Genomic DNA, 19,309 nt, shown 5'->3' with positions numbered 1-19,309 from the left:
TTCACTAAATTTGAGCAAAATACACTGCAGAAAGTGGACTGGTGCCCTGTTCAGGGGCCATTTAGACTTGCGACTCACTACAGCCAGGGCCAGGACAAATAGATGAATGATTAAAGAAGAACAGGGTGGAAACTGCTTGTATTTTTTGCTGTTTTAACTAATCCATTTTTTTTTTGTTTTCTCTATACTATGTTTTCTCAATAAAACCACCTGAAGTATTTTTGTCTAGGCTGAATTGGCCATTTGTTTTGCAGTGTATTATGGCCATACCTCAGTAGCTATTTGCGTTAAACATATGAAAAAGATAAACATGTTAAAAGTGTTTGGCTAAGGTAAAATGTATTATTAGTGCTAGTCATGTAGCTTAGATTTAGCCCTTTACTTCCACCTCCTGCTTTCTAAATGTATGGCTAAATGTAAATAACTAACAAAGCAAAGAACTTTCCAGTGTTCACAGAAATGACCCCCTCCCTCAAATCTTTTAAAATCATTTAACTCACTAGCTTCCACTCTTGTGTAAAGAACGCATGCTACAAACAGAGATGCTGTATATGTAAAGTGATATCATAGCTAAAATCGATTCAGATTCAGCTTTCGCTTTTTTGCCATCAGATGGGTTATGAATGGGTATTACAGCACACAGCAGCTCGTTTAGCAGCTACTTTCATCAGAATAAAACCTATGAAAAGGAAAGACCCATCAGTTAATGTACAGTAATCAACGTTTTGAAAGCCTAAGCAGTGTTTTCAAAATCAAAGCACAGTGTTCGTGTCTGTAGCCTCATAATTAGCAGCCCTGAATTTCAGCTAGTCAGATCTCCGAGCCCAGGAAACCTTTGCAAATTGTCTCTGTAATTGGCCGTGGTAGGAGTCGGCCTGTGACTTGAACGGTCCGATTTGTGAAAGTATACGTAAGGAGCAGGCTCTGCCTCGGGGGGATGATGGGATGAGGCGAGATGAGAGATGTGGCGAAGGTCTGAGAGACTAAGAGAACAATTTAGTGGCTTAATTGAAGTCATCTACTAGCACGGGCCAGAGGGTCTTAATCAGACTTAAGGCTTAACCTCTTTTAGGCCTCTCCCTCTTTACCTTCAGTTTTGAAAGCCTCCATAGTCCCAATGTTCTTGTCCCTATTCTGAAATTCTCCTGCCTTAATGTTTTTATTTATGGTGGGCTGTACCATGTAAAATAGCCCTTAAGATGCATTGTTATAAGGCTCCTGGACATACAATGATAGAGCATGAGCATGGAGACGGAGATATTTGCATATTCTCCACACGTACAGAATCAGCGTTTCCTGTTTGATTGGAACATTCTCTGTGGAGTATTCATTCTCTGGAAGTTAAAGTGAAAGATATGCAATTCATTCATTGGAAGACAGCGAGACAAATGAATGGAAGTGAATCCTAAAACCTAATCAAGCGATCAGTTATCTGCCATCTTTCCATCAGTGGAAGACAGAAGTGCCAACTTTTTCTTCCCTGCTGAAGAGATGATTACTGAAGGGAAGATTTTAGATAGCCAATTAACCAACCCACTCGTTAGCACTGTTCCCCATGACACCGGGAGGATGAGGACTGACACATGCCTCCTCCGACACATGCACAACCAGCCACCAAACTACCACTGATACAACGTCGCTGGGCATCCAATGCACTTAGAGGAAAGATTCCGGGTACCCAGCTCTGATGCATCAGCTAGTGGAGACCCGTTCTGGCCAGCGTCACACTGAAGCGATGTGGGAATAGAGCACGAGCCATCTACTCATCCACAGACAGCAAGGCCTATTGTGTTCTCTCAGGCTCCGGCTGCTGATGGCAGACAGCATTACCAGGGATTCAAACTAGTAATCCGCAAGTCATAGTGGCAGCACCTTAGTCTGCTGGACCACTAGGAACCCTCCTCTCAGGTGTTTCCCCATAACCTCAGTGTGTTCTCACTGCCTTAATCTCACTCCTATATGCTCTTATTCCTAAATTTGCTGGATTCAAGCATACGACTATTCTAGAAAAGGGCTATCAGATCCCTTTGAAGATCAATAAGACATGAGCAGCTGAAGCTTAATTAGGATGGACGTTCTTGACTGAACGATGGCTGGTTTTCTCCAATATGCTTATACTAAGGCCTGATATGCAATATGCTCAAACGTATTTGACGAACCCCTCTAAAGAAACCACTGTCAGAAGTGAGTGGCAAAATTGGAATTTGGAAATAACCTCCTGAAGCAGAGAATCTCAAAGTCATTTCTCATAAATCGATACTACGGCGCCTGGCATGTGTGCTGTAATATTAGGAAAATGAAAGGGAGAAAATCGTATTTTTACGTGGCTCCGTTTTGCTGGAAATATTTGCCTTTGCTTTTGGCCAAATGTGATAGAACTAAATTGAATATAAGGCCGTGAACCTGAAGAAAGTTGCAAGATCATTGGTTAGCGAATTATACTTTGAAAAAAGAAAGAAAGAAAAAAGAAAAAAAAAACCTTCAGCACTGAAACAAAATGAAGCCAAACAGAAGAGGAAAGGAGAGCAGCAGCAGAAAAATATTGCTCCCGGGGCATAATGTGCAGTGGAAAACTAATCAAAAGAAAGCGATAATATACCTCAATTCCTGCAGTTATGAGTCACCTCTCACACACACACACACACACGCACACACACTCACTCATGGGTTTTGGGATCATTGTGTATGAACAAAAAAAGAGAAAAGACTTCTACCTCCTCAGGGTGTCTAACTTTCAGCATTATCATACAGAAAGGGGAGCGTGCATTACTTCTAAATTTGTTTTCTTGTCTGGCGGTATACATGTGGATGTGTGTGCATGTGTGTGAGTGTGTGTGTATTTGTGTGTGTGTATGTGCTGTAATGGTCCTCTGGAGAGCATGCTGGGCTTTTCCTGTGCCGTGGAGTGGAAAATTGACTCTGTGTCACAAACTAATCAAACAGCGGAGAAGGTGAAGAAGAGGAGATTACGCTGGGTTTAGAGATGGAGGAGGGGATTGCAGAGGTTGCTGAGCTATCACACAGGATTAGCACGAGCAGATGCTTCCAAAACAATGCGACCGGCAAGATCTGCCAAGATCCTGGACCTTTCAATGTCATGTTCTGCTTGAGCCACGGTGACAGGTTTCAAAGTCGCTCAGGGAGAAGTCCCTCAGAGACAGAAGATATGTACGAAACTCATGTGTGTGTCAGGTGAAACGTAAAAGGCTTCCTTTTTTCCTCTGCTCTACTTTTCTTTCCGATGCGGCTCGTTTCTCCTGTGAGATGCACCCCCGGCTGCCCAGCGTTCTTATTGCTCATAAAAATTCCCAGGTTCAAACAGGAAGACTGTAACTGGAAGAGACTGAAGGTACAGTGGGCTCCAGGACTGTCAGGTTCACTAAGCCCTGGTGCATCAAGGGTAATGGAGTTCTCAGGGTCAGTAGTGGGACTACAATCACTGTTTCCATCATGCCCGTTTCCGATGCCCTTTGTGTGCCAGTCCCTGCTCCTCCAGTCGCTAGGAGGCGCTAGTTTTGGGCGGTGGTGGGTCCTTCTTGTCGTTTTTGTGGACGGGAGAGTCTGAAGTTTTGGCTGTTTTCCGAGGCGGGCTCTGCTCACCGATGTCATGCAGCGAAGGCTCCCTGTACATGGCCACTGAAGAGAGAGTGAGAGGGTGGGAGAGAGAGATTGAGAAACAGAAGAAAAAACAGGCAAAAAAAATAATAATACAAAATTTAAAAAAAGAAAGAGAGAGAGAGAGAGAGAGAGAGAAACAAAGAAATGAAAAGAAAAGCAGGCAGAAGTGAAAAGAGGAAAACGTGAGAGTGAAAGAGAAAGTGAGAAAGAAAGGGAGAGATAATAAAAGACAAGGGTGAAAGCGAGATGAATAAAGTACAAAAGACAAACAGAAAAAGAGAGAGAGAAACAGAAAATGAGAAGCAGACAGAGAAAAGATGAAAAAAGGAGAGTGAAAGAGAGAGAGAGAGAGAGAGAGAGAGAGAGAGAGAAAAGATAAGGGAAATAGAGAGAAAAATGAATAATGAAATATGAGAAATGAAAAAAAAGAGATGATAAAATAGAGAAGAAGAGAAAAGGAAAGAAAGATGAAGGACAACAAGACAATAAAATACGGAAGATATAAAATTGGGGCAAAACAGAGAGAAAGAGTGAGGTAGAGAATACAAAAGAAAAAGGAACAAGAGGAAGAACGGAAAACCAGATCAAAAAAGAGGAGAAACAGAAAAACACATTAAGGGAGCGAGCGAGAAAGACACGTTGAGAGAAAGTGAGAGTGAGATAGATAAGACAGAGACCAAGCAAATGAGGAATAGAGAGAAACAGGCAAAAAGGAAAAGAGAGAGAAGAAAGAGAGAGACATTGAGCGAGAGAGGGATAGTGATAGAGAGAGAAAAGAGTAAAAAAAGAGCAGAGGAACAAAGAGAGGAAGGGGAGAGATAACAGGAAGAGAGAGAGAGAGAGCACTTCTGATTATTTGTAGTCACTGTAAATGACCCCCCAATGTATTTAACTCGATTACCAGCAACAAAGAGTGTCTTCCCCCCCCCCCCCCCCCGGATTAACCTCAGACAGAATGAATGGTGCACCTTCAATAGGCTGCATTTTGGCAAGAGCATCCACTGCTCCTTTAAACATAGTATTATCAGTGCTCTGTCAGCGGTGTGTGTGTTTTACACGCAGAGAGTAGAGTAGCGAGCGCACCTTCGATGAGTTTGGGCAGGAAGTGGGCGGCTCCTTTTGTCTTTTTGACCCGGTTGCCCTTCATGACCTGTCCATCGCGGTTGATGCCGATGTACCAGGCTCTGCCTGACTGTGTCTGCCGGTACAGGATGGACGAGTATGTCACGTAGTAGTTTTCAAACACACACTCTTTGAATTTACACTCCGGTGTGAAGTGTTCCTATAACACAAAACACAAAACACACACAGTTAGATAATTAGTATAGAAACGTGTTGCAGCTGCTCATCATTTTTGTACCACTTGTATTTCAGATTTGTAGATATTTTCAGCATTTTATTGCAGAGGGTGGTGTTTGTCCCCCATTGAGAAAATGATACAAACCATCCCGATGTAAAACTGCCAGCCCCCTCTCTTTACCCTTTAAAGTAATGTTAAAGCAGTATTATGTGATTTTCTTTGCTCCTGGGCTCCCCCTACAGGCGTAGAGTGTAATGTAAGCTCTGCTCATGGACAGCTGTACATGTGAATTTGTTGATAAGCTGGGAGATACACAAATAGCACTGAGAGTGAAAATGCTTGTGGACAAGGTTACAGAATAATGTTATGCTGGACGCTGGCTGCACAGCATTACACAGGTACCGTGCAGTTTTACTGAAGTTCCACAGTTCTACACAGCAGTTCTACAAAAGTCAAAATGGGATCTTTAATGGTGACACATTGTTCAAAAAATATTTTCATTTGCAAAACAAAGAAAAATGGCGGTGCCTTTTGTATCTTGCAATATTTTATTTAGGATAAATTCACTTTTCCACATTTTTAAAAATTTTTTTTGCTTTTTGTTTTTGACTCATATCATTTTTCTCTCTTTACGTTCCTCTTTTTCGATTGAGCATCTGTTTTGACTTCTTTTTAACATAGGAAAAAGAGGGAGAGGAGTGGCCAAGATGGCAAAGTGTCATGGATGTTTCACGTTTTCAGCTGGAGCTGCCACCACACAGCCCACCGATTCAGCTAATGCCATCATAACAAGCTGGACCACGGGTATTTATAGTTTACAAGTTATTAATTGATAATAATGGGCATGTGATCTAATCTGTTCGATTTGTTTTCAGTTAAATTCTGCAGTGTTTGCAGCCAGCTAGAACGTTTATGAACAACACTGGACTGATACCTGTGGACCAGCTTGACTAGCGGCTGTCAACTATGCTGGCATTAGTTGAATTGGTGGTGTGGCGGCATTTCATGCTGGAAGCCTGCTCCCTGATTACGGACAGCTCCCAGTAGCTTTAAAAGCTCAGCTCTCCCTGGCAGGAAAGAGAGGACGTTAGCCTCCTGGCTAAGCAGTGTAAGCCAGTAGAGAGGATGCTAACCTCCCAGACACAGAGTGATAGCCACCACTCTCTAGGCCCTACATGGTCCTCCAGTCATGTGACTCAGGCTGTGAAAGCACAGCGGCCTGTGCGGCGGAGGCTTCAGCTAATGAAATGAAACCTGCCTCTCCATCTTGGCCTCACCTGTCTCCTCTTCCCACATCCCCCCGCGTCAAAAAGAGTTTAAAAAAAAAAAAAAAAAAAAGACGCACAAACAAAATAAGTATGAGTGTAAAACGTGAAAGGCAAAGAAAGAATAGCACTGCAAAAGATTTGTCCTTTTTTTATCATTTAATTTTATTTAATTGTGGTTGCGACTCAGTGTGACCTCATTTTTGCTATAATTTGCGATAAATTTGTGATAATCTTTTCTTGTCAACATTGAAGACCCAAATTTGACTCCTTTCTGTATTCCAGGTCCGAAATGACCTTGAAGCTGTTGTTTTAAGGTACAGTTGCAACATAAAGTTGCTTTATGTAATAACACACAAGATGCCTATTAACTAATACATATTTCATCACATTCATATTGCACCCAATTTAAATAAGTGACTGCACTAAAAACAACTGAAATACTGAGATTTACACTCACTAATGTGCCTTGGCTGGGACAGGGGCACCATTGCCTCCACCCAGTCTGAATCCACCATCTCTTTTTATTTATTTCTTTACATTTCATCCAATAATATGGACCAATATTTTCTGCAAGCAGTCCTTTTAAATTGGACATTAACAGTGTATTTAGTTCTACTGTAATAGCAGTATTTTTCTTACTTCTATAAAAGGAAAAGTTCTATTAGATTGGACTAGACAAGCAAGCCTTGGCTCCCCACATGCATCAATGACTTGGGAACTGGCAAATTAGCTTGGACCCCAACATTACATTGGACAAAAGTATTGAGACACCTGCTCATTCAATGTTTCCTCCAAGCAGATGTTTTTAAGGGTATTAAAAAGAGGGTCCAGGAAAGGCTGTCTACTAGATTTTAAAGCATTGCTGTGAGAATTTGATTGCATTCAGCAACAAGAGTGGGAGTGATGATCACCTCCTCACTTCATCCCCAACTCCCTAACTCATCCCAAAATACTGGATGTAGCACCATCGGCACAGAGAACACAGTTCCACTGCTCCACAGCTTAATATTGTTCATGTTTATTTGCTCCAGAGAATCCTATTCTGTTGGCAAAAACTTAAACAAAATAATAATAATAATAATAATAATAATAATAATAATATAAAAGGAAAACACTAGGAGATACAGTGATTCAGCAGATTTGGTTATATATAATATGTTCCATATATATTACAAACACACCAATTAGCCAAAACATTATGACCTTAATCACAGATTATGTGAATAACAGTCGAGAGGAACAGTCTGTTCTTGTAGTTGAGGTGTTGGGTGTGGGAGAGACGGGCAGGTGTGAGGTTAAGCTTAAGTAAACTTAACCTTAAACTCACTAATCTGTAAAGACTGAAAAGACTATTACAAAAACATGAAAGTCCTGACAGTGTACAAAAACACACACACACACACACATACACACAGTTTATATCTACTACTTTTCGTACATTAGGTATTTGCGCACTAGTGCACTCACTCAGCTCATTTTTCGGTGGACAGCAGTGCCGCAGCCTAATCTTACCCTCCTACCCAAAAAGCAGCAAACACCTTCAATCTCTAAATCCCTGCAGGAGATTGGAGCCTGTCAGTAAGCAAAGACTAACATCTCACTCCCCGCATCCTTCTTACTCCCCCCTTTCTCTTGCTCCTTCTTTCTATCCATCCATCCCTCCTCTCTCTCCTTCTCAAGTGCTCCCTACATCCCTAACTCCCCCCTCCACTCCCCCCGTCATTTTGTAACCTTGTCAGGGAACAAACCAATTTTCAGGATTGATTGGAATCCTTGGTGTGACTGGTGAGCTGAGCAGCTGAATAAGGAGCTCTTCACTCCTTCTCTCTCTCTCTCTCTCTCTCTCTCTCTCTCTCTCTCTTTCTCTCTCTCATGGTGTTTGGAACATACACACTGTCAGCTGGGAGAACGGGGTGTTATTCATAAATTGAGAAGAGTTTCTTTAATAAATTGATGAAACAAAATTGCTGCAATTTATATTTATGGTTAATATTTCCTTTTGGAATTGTGCATCTGTGTATGAGCACGCACACACACACAGTAGAACACATGCTTAAGCCTTAAGCCTTATACCTAAAGCACAGAGTTTCCATTAGCTGGCAATTACCGGTCTAAGGGCAGCTCCTAGACTGCAGATGGCAGAAGTACACAAGTCCAAATGAAGTGCTGACCTGCATGGCAATACATTCAACTTGTAGACAGCAGTAAGTTAACTAGTAAAAGTCCCTGCAAGCTCTGCAAGCTCCGATTTTCTGTTTCAAGTAGTTAACAGCTATGCTAAAATATTACACATAAGTCATTAAAACAAGAGTTTATACTGCTTTTTTGGAGTAACTGTCTCTACTGTCCAGTAAAAAGCTGTCTACTAGATTTTGAAGCATTGCTGTGAGAATTTGATTGCATTCAGCAACATGAGTGTTAGTGATGATCACCTCCCCATTTTATCCCCAACTCCCTAACTCATCCCAAAATACTGGATAGAGCACCATCGACCCAGAGAACACAGTCCCACTGCTCCACAGCTTAATGTTGGGGGCATTATAACCCCTTTAGGCTACACATGGCATAGGTTCATGTTTATCTACATGTCTACATGTCTATCTACATGTTTTCTACAGACACTAGACAAACTGTGTGTGTGTTTGTGTGCATTTGCACATCTGTGTCAGCAATGGGTGCAACTTAAAGTAGCAGAATGCATTCATTAGAAGGGGTGTCCACAAACATTTGGAAATACAGTGTACGATGCAGCCTTATGCAGATATTTGTCCACCTAATAAATCTTGCCCTCACAGTAAAACACCTTTGGAAGCAAACAGTGGGGGCTTAGAGCCAAGCCTTCTTCCAGCTTTAATTAATTAATTGAGGAATTAACGGAATTAAACTGAAGCTCCCAGAGGATTGGGCGGGATGGGAGCAAGATAGGGAGGGCAAGAGCGAAAGAAAGTGTGTGTGTGTGTAATTGTGTGTGAGTGTGTGTGTGCTTTAACTCCAGACATGGGGAGCCTCTCAATTAGGCAGTAATTAGGACCCTCTACACAGGCGTCTACCCAGTGCCTTCTCATTAAACACTAAAGGGTCTAGCACGGTCTTTTAAAGCCCAGCCGCCCCTCAGAGACCATCAATAAATAACAGCATTCCCTGAGAGAAAGAGGGAGAGGGAGAGAGAAAAAGAGAGAGAGAGCAAGATGTGCTGTGTCATTTTATTTTACTTACTTTTTTACTTAGTAAAATATTTTGCATATCTGCAACATGATCAATGTTGTAACATGAATGTAATGAGTGGATTCAGGAGCTCCCATAGATGTCACAGATGTTCTCTTGAACACACTGACAGCTTGTACATTCTCCATAGAAAAGCACTGTGAATAGAATAGGGCATTCTGGAGAAAGTGCACATGAGCCTAAAGTCACCATGTCCAATGCCAAGTGTTGACCAAGGGGTATAAATCCTCTCTGGAGCTCTGAACCTGTGTCCTCTGAAGTGATGGAGCTCCATCCAGTGCCTCAGGGATCAGCTGTAGTGGTGTTTGTGATCCAGAACTAGTTATCCAACATCAGCAACGGACCTGAGTCATGCTCCTGTGGCTGAATGCAATTAAAACCTCACAGCAATGTACCAACCGCTAGTGTACAGTATTTTTCGCAGATGTGTAGAGACTATTATACTTCCTTTTAATACCCCTTCAGAACAGGGCACAACATTTCTGTTGTATGCAGTGAAAAAGAAAGCCAATGTTTCCTAACATGCATAGTTTAGCCATAGCATTAATACCACCTGCCTAATATTAAGCAGGTCCCCTTTGAGCCACCATAACAGATCTGACCATTTGAGGCATGGTCACTCCACAAGACCTCTAAAGGTGTCCTGTTGTATCTGGCATCAAGACATTAGCAGCAGATCCTGGAAGTCCCAAAGTTGTGAGGTGGGACCTCCATGGATCACATCAATGAGCCTTAGGTGCCCATGACTTTGTCGCCGGTTCACTGGTTGTCCTTTTTTGGAGCACTGCATACTGGAAACACCCCACAATACCTGGCTGGTGTTCTGGAGAGGTTCTGACCCAGACGTCTAGTCATAACAATTTGGCCCTTGTCAAAGTCTCTCAGATTAATGCATTACCTTGCTGCCTAATTTATCCCAGCCCTGGACAGATGCCACTGTAGATGAAGACAATCAGCGTTTTTCACTTGACCTAATGTTATGGCTGATCGATGTATTCTTCATAGTAGTAGTGCTTAGTATCTTTCTCTCTACTGACTCCCTACATCCCTCTGTGCTGGTCTGCCTCTCTCGCTCCAGCTCTCTGTTCCGTTCGGGCCCCATCGCTCACTTAGAATTTCCTCTTCCCTCATTCCTTTTCCTCCCCTGCAGTCCTGCTCTCTCCATCACTCTCTTTCTCCCTCTGCATTCACTGATGCTCTACTGTGTTCTGCTTTGCTCTGACATTGAGGAACCGTTCAAAAGGATCCTTAATGGAAGATTTTTTTTATTAAGGGTCCTTCTGAAAGGACGCTGCATTACCATTAGTCAACAGCAGGTGTCGCACTATCACACAACACTCAACCAGCCATCAGAAAAGTAATGATCTAGTGGTACAGGACTGAACCCTTGCCTGTCAATTTAACCATACACTTGAATATATCATTTAAAAATATGACCAGTTCTAACAATAATAATAATAAAACTGATTATAATCTGACATTATAATTATTGTTAGAAAAAGAAACAGTAAATTTGTATGTACTATTTTTATTGCATAAAATGTACTGAATATGTAAATAACAATAAACACTTTCAAATGATCCACTCCCATGCCTCCGCCCCTTCTCCCAAAAGTGACTTTTGGCCAATTGTACTGGGGTTGTCCAGTTTACATCTGTCATGTTATGTAATTAACTGAGATGCAGCTTGCAGGGTGGAACTGACTCTTCTGTTATGAGGGTCTTGTCAGGCTGTCAGAAAGGCAGGGTCAGATCAGGCCAGTGGCAAAGACAAGGCAAGGGAAGAGTGGGAGGAGGAAACACAAGAAGAAAAGGAAAGAGAAGAGCATTTGAGGATAACAAAGAAAGGCAATTATGCAGCACTTGTGTTCATCAGTTATTAAAGACCCCCTGCATTAACATCCATGTTTTTTTAAACGGGTAACTACTCCTAGATGGCCTACACTATATGGCCAAATGTTTGTGGACACCCCTTCTAATGAATGCATTCAGCTACTTTAAGTTGCAAAGCTTGTGTAGTCCCTGTAGAGAAGTGCTGCCAATTACAAAGTACACATATTTATAAATCAGCATTCTGGAATAAGTGTAAGGGTTGAGGGGTTGCTCAGCAAAATTATATATCAACATATTTAATGATTTATCATTCACACAGTTTTTATTAATTCAATTGTGACTTCATGGGTACTTTAAAGGATGATTATGCAAGAAGTGTTAGTTTTTGCTCCAGGGCTCCTCCTAAAGTTGGGGAGTCATTTACTTTTACACCACTGCCACAGATACAAATTCTGCTGACATCTGAAATGAAAGCACATGGGCTGATGAGGCAGAGCAATATTAAAGGATTTTAGCTATAATAAAGGATTCAGAACTAACTCTGTCTGTTTACCTTCTCCGTGTAAATGGTCACCCAGCCCGACCTGCTGGAAGACTGCCTGCTGAGGTCCCCTCTACCTCCAATAGACCAGCTGCCACCTACCAGTCCGACCAGCAGCACCCCCACCACCACCCATGCCAGACAAGCAGCACACCGACCTCCTCACCCAGCCCGACCTGCTGGAAGACTGCCTGCTGAGGTCCCCTCTACCTGCAACAGACCAGCTGCCACCTAACAGTCCGACCAGCAGCACCCCCACCACCACCCATGTCAGACAAGCAGCACACCCTCCTACCACTGCTACCTGCCTAATGACCATGTTAAAACCTAAATGGACTCTTAACTTTCTGCCACTATTAATATCACCACTATTAACTATCATTACCATGATTAATATATTATGATTATGATCAGAGCAGTTTATCAGTTTAGGTGGTTTGGTAACTTTTATGAATAATTTATAAATAGTTCTGACCAGAGAAGGATGGGTTCCCCTTATGAGTCTTGGTTCCTCCCAAGGTTTCTTCCTTTCTTCCTTTCCTTATGTAAAGCTGCTTTGTGACGACAGTTGTAAAAAGCGCTATACAAATAAATTTGACTTGACTTGACTTTTACACAAATATAACTTGGGTTAAGCAGTTCTCATCAGAGGTCTGGTGACAAAAGAGACACAGTTCTCCTGAATTTTAAGGTGAGATTGTGATATTATGTTGCTTTGAGAAAGGTGTGTAGTATATGGTATAGCGTGTACCCTATTCCTTCGTTTCTACACTACACATGACAAACTGGAATTCAATTTCCCCACCTGGGCAAGCACACTACATAATGACAGTCTTGGGCAGGACTCCTAACATTACATTAACCTACCTCCTACCTACACAACCTAACCGTAAATTGCTCTGGATAAGAGCATCGGTGCAGCACAAAAAAAGAAGAATTGATTCCATGCAAGTCTGTGAAGAAATGTCAATAAGCATTACTGAAAAAAACATGATTACAGTTTTAGAGATTTCCCCTGTACAAGCAAGAGGTAACCCCCCTAAAAATACAGTCTACCAGCATTTATACTCCAACACACATCAAATTCCTCATGTGGCCCATGTGCGCTTTACAGTGTATGTTTGGGATATACCCACAGTGCATCCAGAATAAAAATACCTCAGTTACGTTCACTCCTACAGAGCTGTCCTGCAGATAAGAAGCTAATGTTAGAAGGTATAACTACCTGAAACCTGAATTCATAGCATCCCTCTACATATACTTAAGTATTTGAGCAATAACAGCACTCTCAAAATGGTTGGAAATTGATAAACATGAACCCATTGGCACCGTGCCTAATGCCAGGCCTGGGCTATTAGGGTATAAAGTCCCCCGGCATTGAGCTGTGGAGCAGCATAATTGGGTTCTCTGGAATGATGCTGCTCAATCCAATACATCTGGGATGAGCTATGGAGGACATCATCCAACACTCTGACCTTAATAAAAATATAGTCGCTGAATGCAATCAAATCCTCACAACAATAGAGAGTAGAGACAGATCCTCCAACAACAGCAGGATAAATCTGTTTAATATATTTAATTTCGATAGAAACAACAAATGAGCAGGTGTCCCAATACTTTTGTCCATATAATTCTTTAGTTTTGCAGTTCCAGTGCAAAACTAAATAAGCCTCCCAGTGTTAGGAGCTGTAGGCTGACCCTAGGTCAGGTAGGGGAGTGGGGCAGGGTTGTGTGAACACCTGCACGTTTCTGCACCGCCGACCCAGGAACAGCTGGAGAGCGGAGTTTGTCCTCTGCCTCTCACCTTCAGCAGCACAACCTACAGGGGGGTTGGGGATTTTCCAGAGAGAACAAGAGAAGAAGAGCGTAGCTTTCTTCTCTCTCCTATTCTTTCTCTCTCTTTCCCCATCTCTCTCTCTCTCTCTCTCTCTTTCCCCATCTCTCTCTCTCTCTCTCTCTCTCTCTCTCTCTCTCTCTTTCTTCTGACTCTTTCTCACTCTGTCTCTTTCTCCATATCTTGCCATTTGTCCCCCTTCCCTCTCACTCTCATCCGTCCTCTCACTATAACCGTCCTTCCTTGTCCCCCCCTCCTACCTTTTTTTGCTTTTTGGCTCCATTTTCTTTTGTTTACACAAACAAACTTTCTCTCAGAATGGGCCGGAAAATGGAGCGAGGCCGTTTAAGCAGAGGGGATAAGCTGTGTGTGAGTGAAGGATAAGAGAGAAAGAGAGAGTGAGTGAGGCTAAAGACAGGAGGAGAGAAAGTGCTGATTTAGGGAAAAGATGAAAGACGTGATTCTCAACAGTGGGTGGAAGGTCAGAAGTGTGTGAGTGTGTGTGTGTATGTGTTTGTGTGTGTGTGAGAGAGAGAGAGAGCGAGAGTGTGTGTGGGTTTAGGGTGGTCCCCTCAGTTAGCTGCAGTCATTCAGGGTCGACAGCAAGAGACTAATTACATCATCAGTGTCTGTGTGTGCGTATGAGTGTGTGTATGGGCCAAGGGAGAATCTATGTACATGCATCCATGTGTGTGTGTACGTGTGTACAACAGGGCAAAGGGGTTGAGCAGAGGCGGCAAGTACCTGAGGTGAGTAATCACCCTGCCAACATACCGCTGAAAACACACACACACACACACACACACACACACACACACACACACAAAAGAGAGACACATTACACCATGTACACAGTGTTTGCACCGTCAAAAGTACAAAACCACACACACACACACACACACACACACTCACAGGTCTGTCATATGTATGTGTCATGAGAGGCTGTACATTACAATGATTTTACCGCAGGTAAGGGTCTTCTCAAGCACAACGTGAAGCAGAGCAACTTTGACTGCAAAATAAATCCTCATCTTATAAATAGTTTATTTAATACCAAACAACCATCGTCATGATCAAGCTACATTATATGTCCAAAAATTGGTGGGCACTCTGCAATGTGCAGATGCACACACACATAGGCTGTCTAGTTCCTGTAAAGAAGCATTGCCCGTCGAATAGGACTCTCCCGAGCAGATAAACATGAACCTATTGGCACCATGCCTAATGCCAGACGTGGCTATGGATGGGTATGGAGCTGTGGAGCAGTGGAACTGTGTTCTCTGGAATGACAGTACTCCATCCAATCATTTTGTGGTGACCTTGGGAGTTAGGGATAAGGGGGGGCGGTGATCATCCAACATCTTGAACTTTGTGGTTAGTAGAAAATTAGATGAACATTTGGAGCATTGCAATTTTGGTTCTTATAACGTTTAATCTATCAGGTTTGCAGATTCCAGCATATCACCTAGGATTGCGTGATATATCAGTGCCTTAGCTTTGCTTTACGATTATTTGCTTAACTCTGAAGCAGCACCAATGTTGGGAATTTTCCTTCTCCTGGGCCCTACAGTGCCCTCTGCTGGCAACTCCGCATTTCCTTTTATTAGTAACTTTCTTTTATCAATCAAATCCAAATCTAACAATAAGCAGGATTAACTTTTTACACATTTATTCACCACTTAATGACAAATGCTTTAAAATGCAGAGATATACTGTATTTGAGACTGTTCACGTATCATTACAGCTTATTTCAGATATCCAGAGCGAGCAACAGTAGAATTTAAGGTGACATACATAGCACTGATTTTATGAAGGCAAGTTCAATATATGAATATTCTGCAGTTTTTGATTAGCAATGTTTTCGTAGTTGGTCATTTTGCTAAATTCTCAGCCAAGTTAATGTTTTATTGCTCTAATCAAAGCTCAATTTGTGTGAAATAACATCGGTAGGCAAATCTTGCTTAGGATTAATGGCTCAGCTTGAAATTCCAGGGTTTAATATGAAGTATGGCTTTATAGAGATGATATTTCATATCAGCTAAACAAATTAGCCTGTTTAGCCAGGTCTGACTCAGGTATGCTGTGGTGAACTGAGATGAGGCTGAAGTTGACATCTTATTCAACTTTTCCATTCCATCATAAGAAAAAGAACCTCTGTACATGCTGCACTATTTAAGGTGGAATAGGAAATCTGAATAAGAAGCTATAAATGAGACACGAGAAGGAGAAGAACACAAGAGAAAAACAACTTGTCAATTTGTCATCTTCAAATCACCTACTAGAGTGAATGACTACTGTAGTAAATACAGGTTCTGCTAAATAATGTAAAATTGAATAAAGAGAAAATCTATAATTAACAAATTACATTAAAACAATTAGCTTAAAAGCGTAATCAGGGGACGATGTGTTCAGATGACCAGGCTGTTAGGGTTCTACTCCCAACACACTCAAGGCAATGGATAAAATATACAGTATACACAGTATATAGAATATACAATATATATTTGGCACCTTGCTTTCCCTCTCAAACAAGCCCTGCTAATACACTATTTGGACAAAAGTATTAGGACACATGCTTATTCATCGTTCCTTCTTAAATCAAGGGTATTAATAAGTGATTTATACTGCTTTTGTTGCAGTAAGGAAGGCGTTCTACTAAATTTTGGAACATTGCAGAGAGGATTTGATTGCATTCAGCGACAACAACATTAGTGAGGTCAGGATGTTAAAGCATGTTTCATAGGTTCATGTTTATCTGCCCGAGAGTCCAATTCTGTTGGCAAAATTTCTGTACAGGGATTAGACTAGCTGTTTGGGAGCATTTGCACATCTGTATCAGCAATAGATGCAACTTGTAGCTGAATGCATTCATTAGAAGGGGTGTCCACAAACATTTGGACATACAGTGTCTGTAATAGTCATAACTCTAAACTTTACTCCATTGTTAAAAAATGGTTTTAGTAAAATAAAATGATGTCAATATCATTTTGTTGGCCCTTTCCCAACAAACCCAGGACAGTTTGGTCCACAAGTGAATAAAAACAAAGTTACACACACATACATAAGGAAAGACACGTCCCATGCACCGTCAAAGTCATGCAGACAGAGAACACCATTTACAAAGCTGTATTTGCGAACACATTCATAGCCTCTCCGTCATTATTGACATGCAGTCCCGCTAGCTGATAAGTCTCCAGCTCCACTCCCCAATGTCACTGCAGCAGAGACGGATGAGGCGACACACATTATCATTTACATTCAACCAATACACACCACACTGTCTGAATACATATTACAGCTTTTACACAGCTGTCTGCTCTGGGACCAATCTGCAGCTGAATACATTACGCACAATACTAAATACTGAATCATCAGAAATAAATGGGCAGTAAATTGATTCAGAAAGGCCTGTGCATTTGTGTGTGTGTGTGTGTGTGTGTGTGTGCATCTGTGTGTGTGTGTGTGCTGTGTGTATGTGTGTTCATATGTGTGAACTGTGATGTCAAGTCCTATTCAGAGTCTAAATGTGACTAGTGCTGTTTAAACCTCCCAGGTAGCAGATTTTCAGTGTGCAAGTGTAGCATACTTGGGACTTCCTTAAAATCCTTTCTAACATCATCTCTCTCTCTTTTTCTCTCACTCTCATCCCTCACTCTGGCCGGTCATGTGACTATGGTGATCCCTATCTTTTTGTAAATGGCAGCTGATTGTATCGGTTGGATGTGTTGTGCCACAAAACAGCTGGTAAATAAGTCTCTCTTATTTCCCACTTATGAAGGAGCATTCCGCTCATTTTTCAGTATTTCTGTATAATTCAGTCCTTAAGATGTAAACAGTGTCTGAAGAATTGTGGTGATATGAACTAGGGCTCCACAATGCAAATACAGCAGTTTTATTTTATGGGCAGCCCAAGTGAGGAAGAGTAACAAACCTCTAAGATGTTAATCAATCCTTGGGATACCCAAGCCAGCATCATCTTAAAACGTCCAGGAGTTGATACTTGGGAAACCCCTGCTAGCAAATGTTTAACTGTCAAGAGCTGATACAGTTTATGATAATATTTAAATGTCCTTAAGTAATTTCCAGCACAATAAATGTGGAACAGAAACAAAACTCTTTTTTTAACAATCCTTGGGATATCTGTGCTAGCAAACTTCTTTAAAAACCTCCAAAAGGTGTTGACGCAGATTAGGATAAGATTCAGATGAATTGAGTCTAGTCATTTCCAGCACCCTGAATGAGGAAGAGCAATAGAGTTACAGCTTTCACCAGTTGGAAAGCAGCCATAACTGGCCAATAGTTAACGCTTTAACATCATTCCCAGCACCCAAAGTGTGAGGGATAAACAAGAGTTACTGAATAGCAGTCCTTCCTAGCACCCCAGGTGTGGGAGATTATTAAAAGATTAGTTGAATAGCAGCCATAACTTTACCTTTACTTTTACTGCCTAAAATCTCACTTTGAGCTAACACCAATCTCTAAGCTGTTAATCAAGCCTTGTGGTATTTGTGCTTGCAAACTTTCAAAAGCCTCCACAGAAAGATTTTGATGACATATGTATAAACAATAATGTAATTAAAAATTAAGAACATGGAATTAAATCAAAGGACATACGAGTTTTAAAATTTGGCAAAAGCAGAATTAAAAGAACAGTATATTTAAAACACAGAAAATTTAACATAGGAATTTGAACAAAGAGTGCTTTATAAAGAGTGTTTAAAACTAAGCTAAAGGCCTGCTTAAACAGGACCATGATCAGACTGGGCTTTAAAAAAGTCTGGGAGTGTCTGGGCTCTTCTAATACCCTCTGTCAACTGATTCCATTTAAGAGCAGCATAGTAGCTAAACGCATATGCTGGTCCTTTACCATTTAGACATTTATAGACCAGTAATAGGACCTTAAAGTCTACTCTGTAATGTACTGTTTACAAATTAAATTTAAGGATGGGGGTGATGTGTTCTTGTGTTTTATTCCTATATTGTTATATTAGTTTTTACAAATTACATGTTTTTTATTCCTAATGTTCAGAATGCTCATGTGCTGATTGATGATGCTTTATCTAAATATGGTAATTCCAGTAAATCTTACTGAATTGAATTCTAGCAGCTCTAGAACTCTAGAGAACTCTAGCAGCTGCATTCTGGGTTAAAAGAAGAGAATGTATTTTTATTGTACAAGTGTATAATGACAAAGGTACTTAACATTGCAATCCAAAATAAGCAAAAATAATAACCTATAATTTTATAATAATGCCTGTTATTTAAAAAAAACAACAGTTTTTAGTAGGGAAATGTTTGTAGTATTAATAAAATATTTGTAACCCCCCCCCCCCCCCTCCCAAAAAAAAAAAAAACATGCATCCCTTCAGTTTCTGTTTTGTATACCTATCCTCTTGTAAAAGCCATCCTCTTTTTCAGTGTCAGCCTTTTAAGAGATGGTTGAACATATGCATTCAGGATTCTTCCCTTTAATAATGCGATATCACCAATGTCACTGGCAGCAACACAACCCCAAAGCATGGCAGATTCACCCACATGCATCACAGTTGGCAAGGTTTTTATTTATTGTCGAGTTGCACCTTGACCACGGCACTTGTTTTCAAAACTCATCTGGGTTGTTTTGTTTTTGTTGTTGTTGATTAGTTTAACAGGTAGGGTTTCCTTCACATTACTTAGGCTTAAGGCTTGTT

The 19,309-nt window shown here is 41.2% G+C and overlaps 1 protein-coding gene across 1 annotated transcript in view; it reads right to left on the bottom strand.

Moving 5' to 3' along the window:
* Positions 1-3,499: 3,499 nt before the first annotated feature.
* The window catches only part of fgf11a (fibroblast growth factor 11a), an 80,857-nt gene continuing 65,047 nt past the window's right edge, over positions 3,500-19,309 (bottom strand). Inside the window, exons 4-5 of the mRNA XM_072688781.1 lie at positions 4,702-4,900; positions 3,500-3,636 (exon numbers count right to left, since the gene is read on the bottom strand). Coding sequence (XP_072544882.1) covers positions 3,500-3,636; positions 4,702-4,900 — 336 coding nt within the window. The remainder of the gene's footprint in view (positions 3,637-4,701; positions 4,901-19,309) is intronic.

The sequence above is a fragment of the Salminus brasiliensis genome, chromosome 9, assembly GCF_030463535.1.
Source record: "Salminus brasiliensis chromosome 9, fSalBra1.hap2, whole genome shotgun sequence".
NCBI classification, from domain to species: Eukaryota; Metazoa; Chordata; class Actinopteri; order Characiformes; family Bryconidae; genus Salminus; species Salminus brasiliensis.
This window is presented reverse-complemented; position numbering and strand designations above follow the sequence as displayed.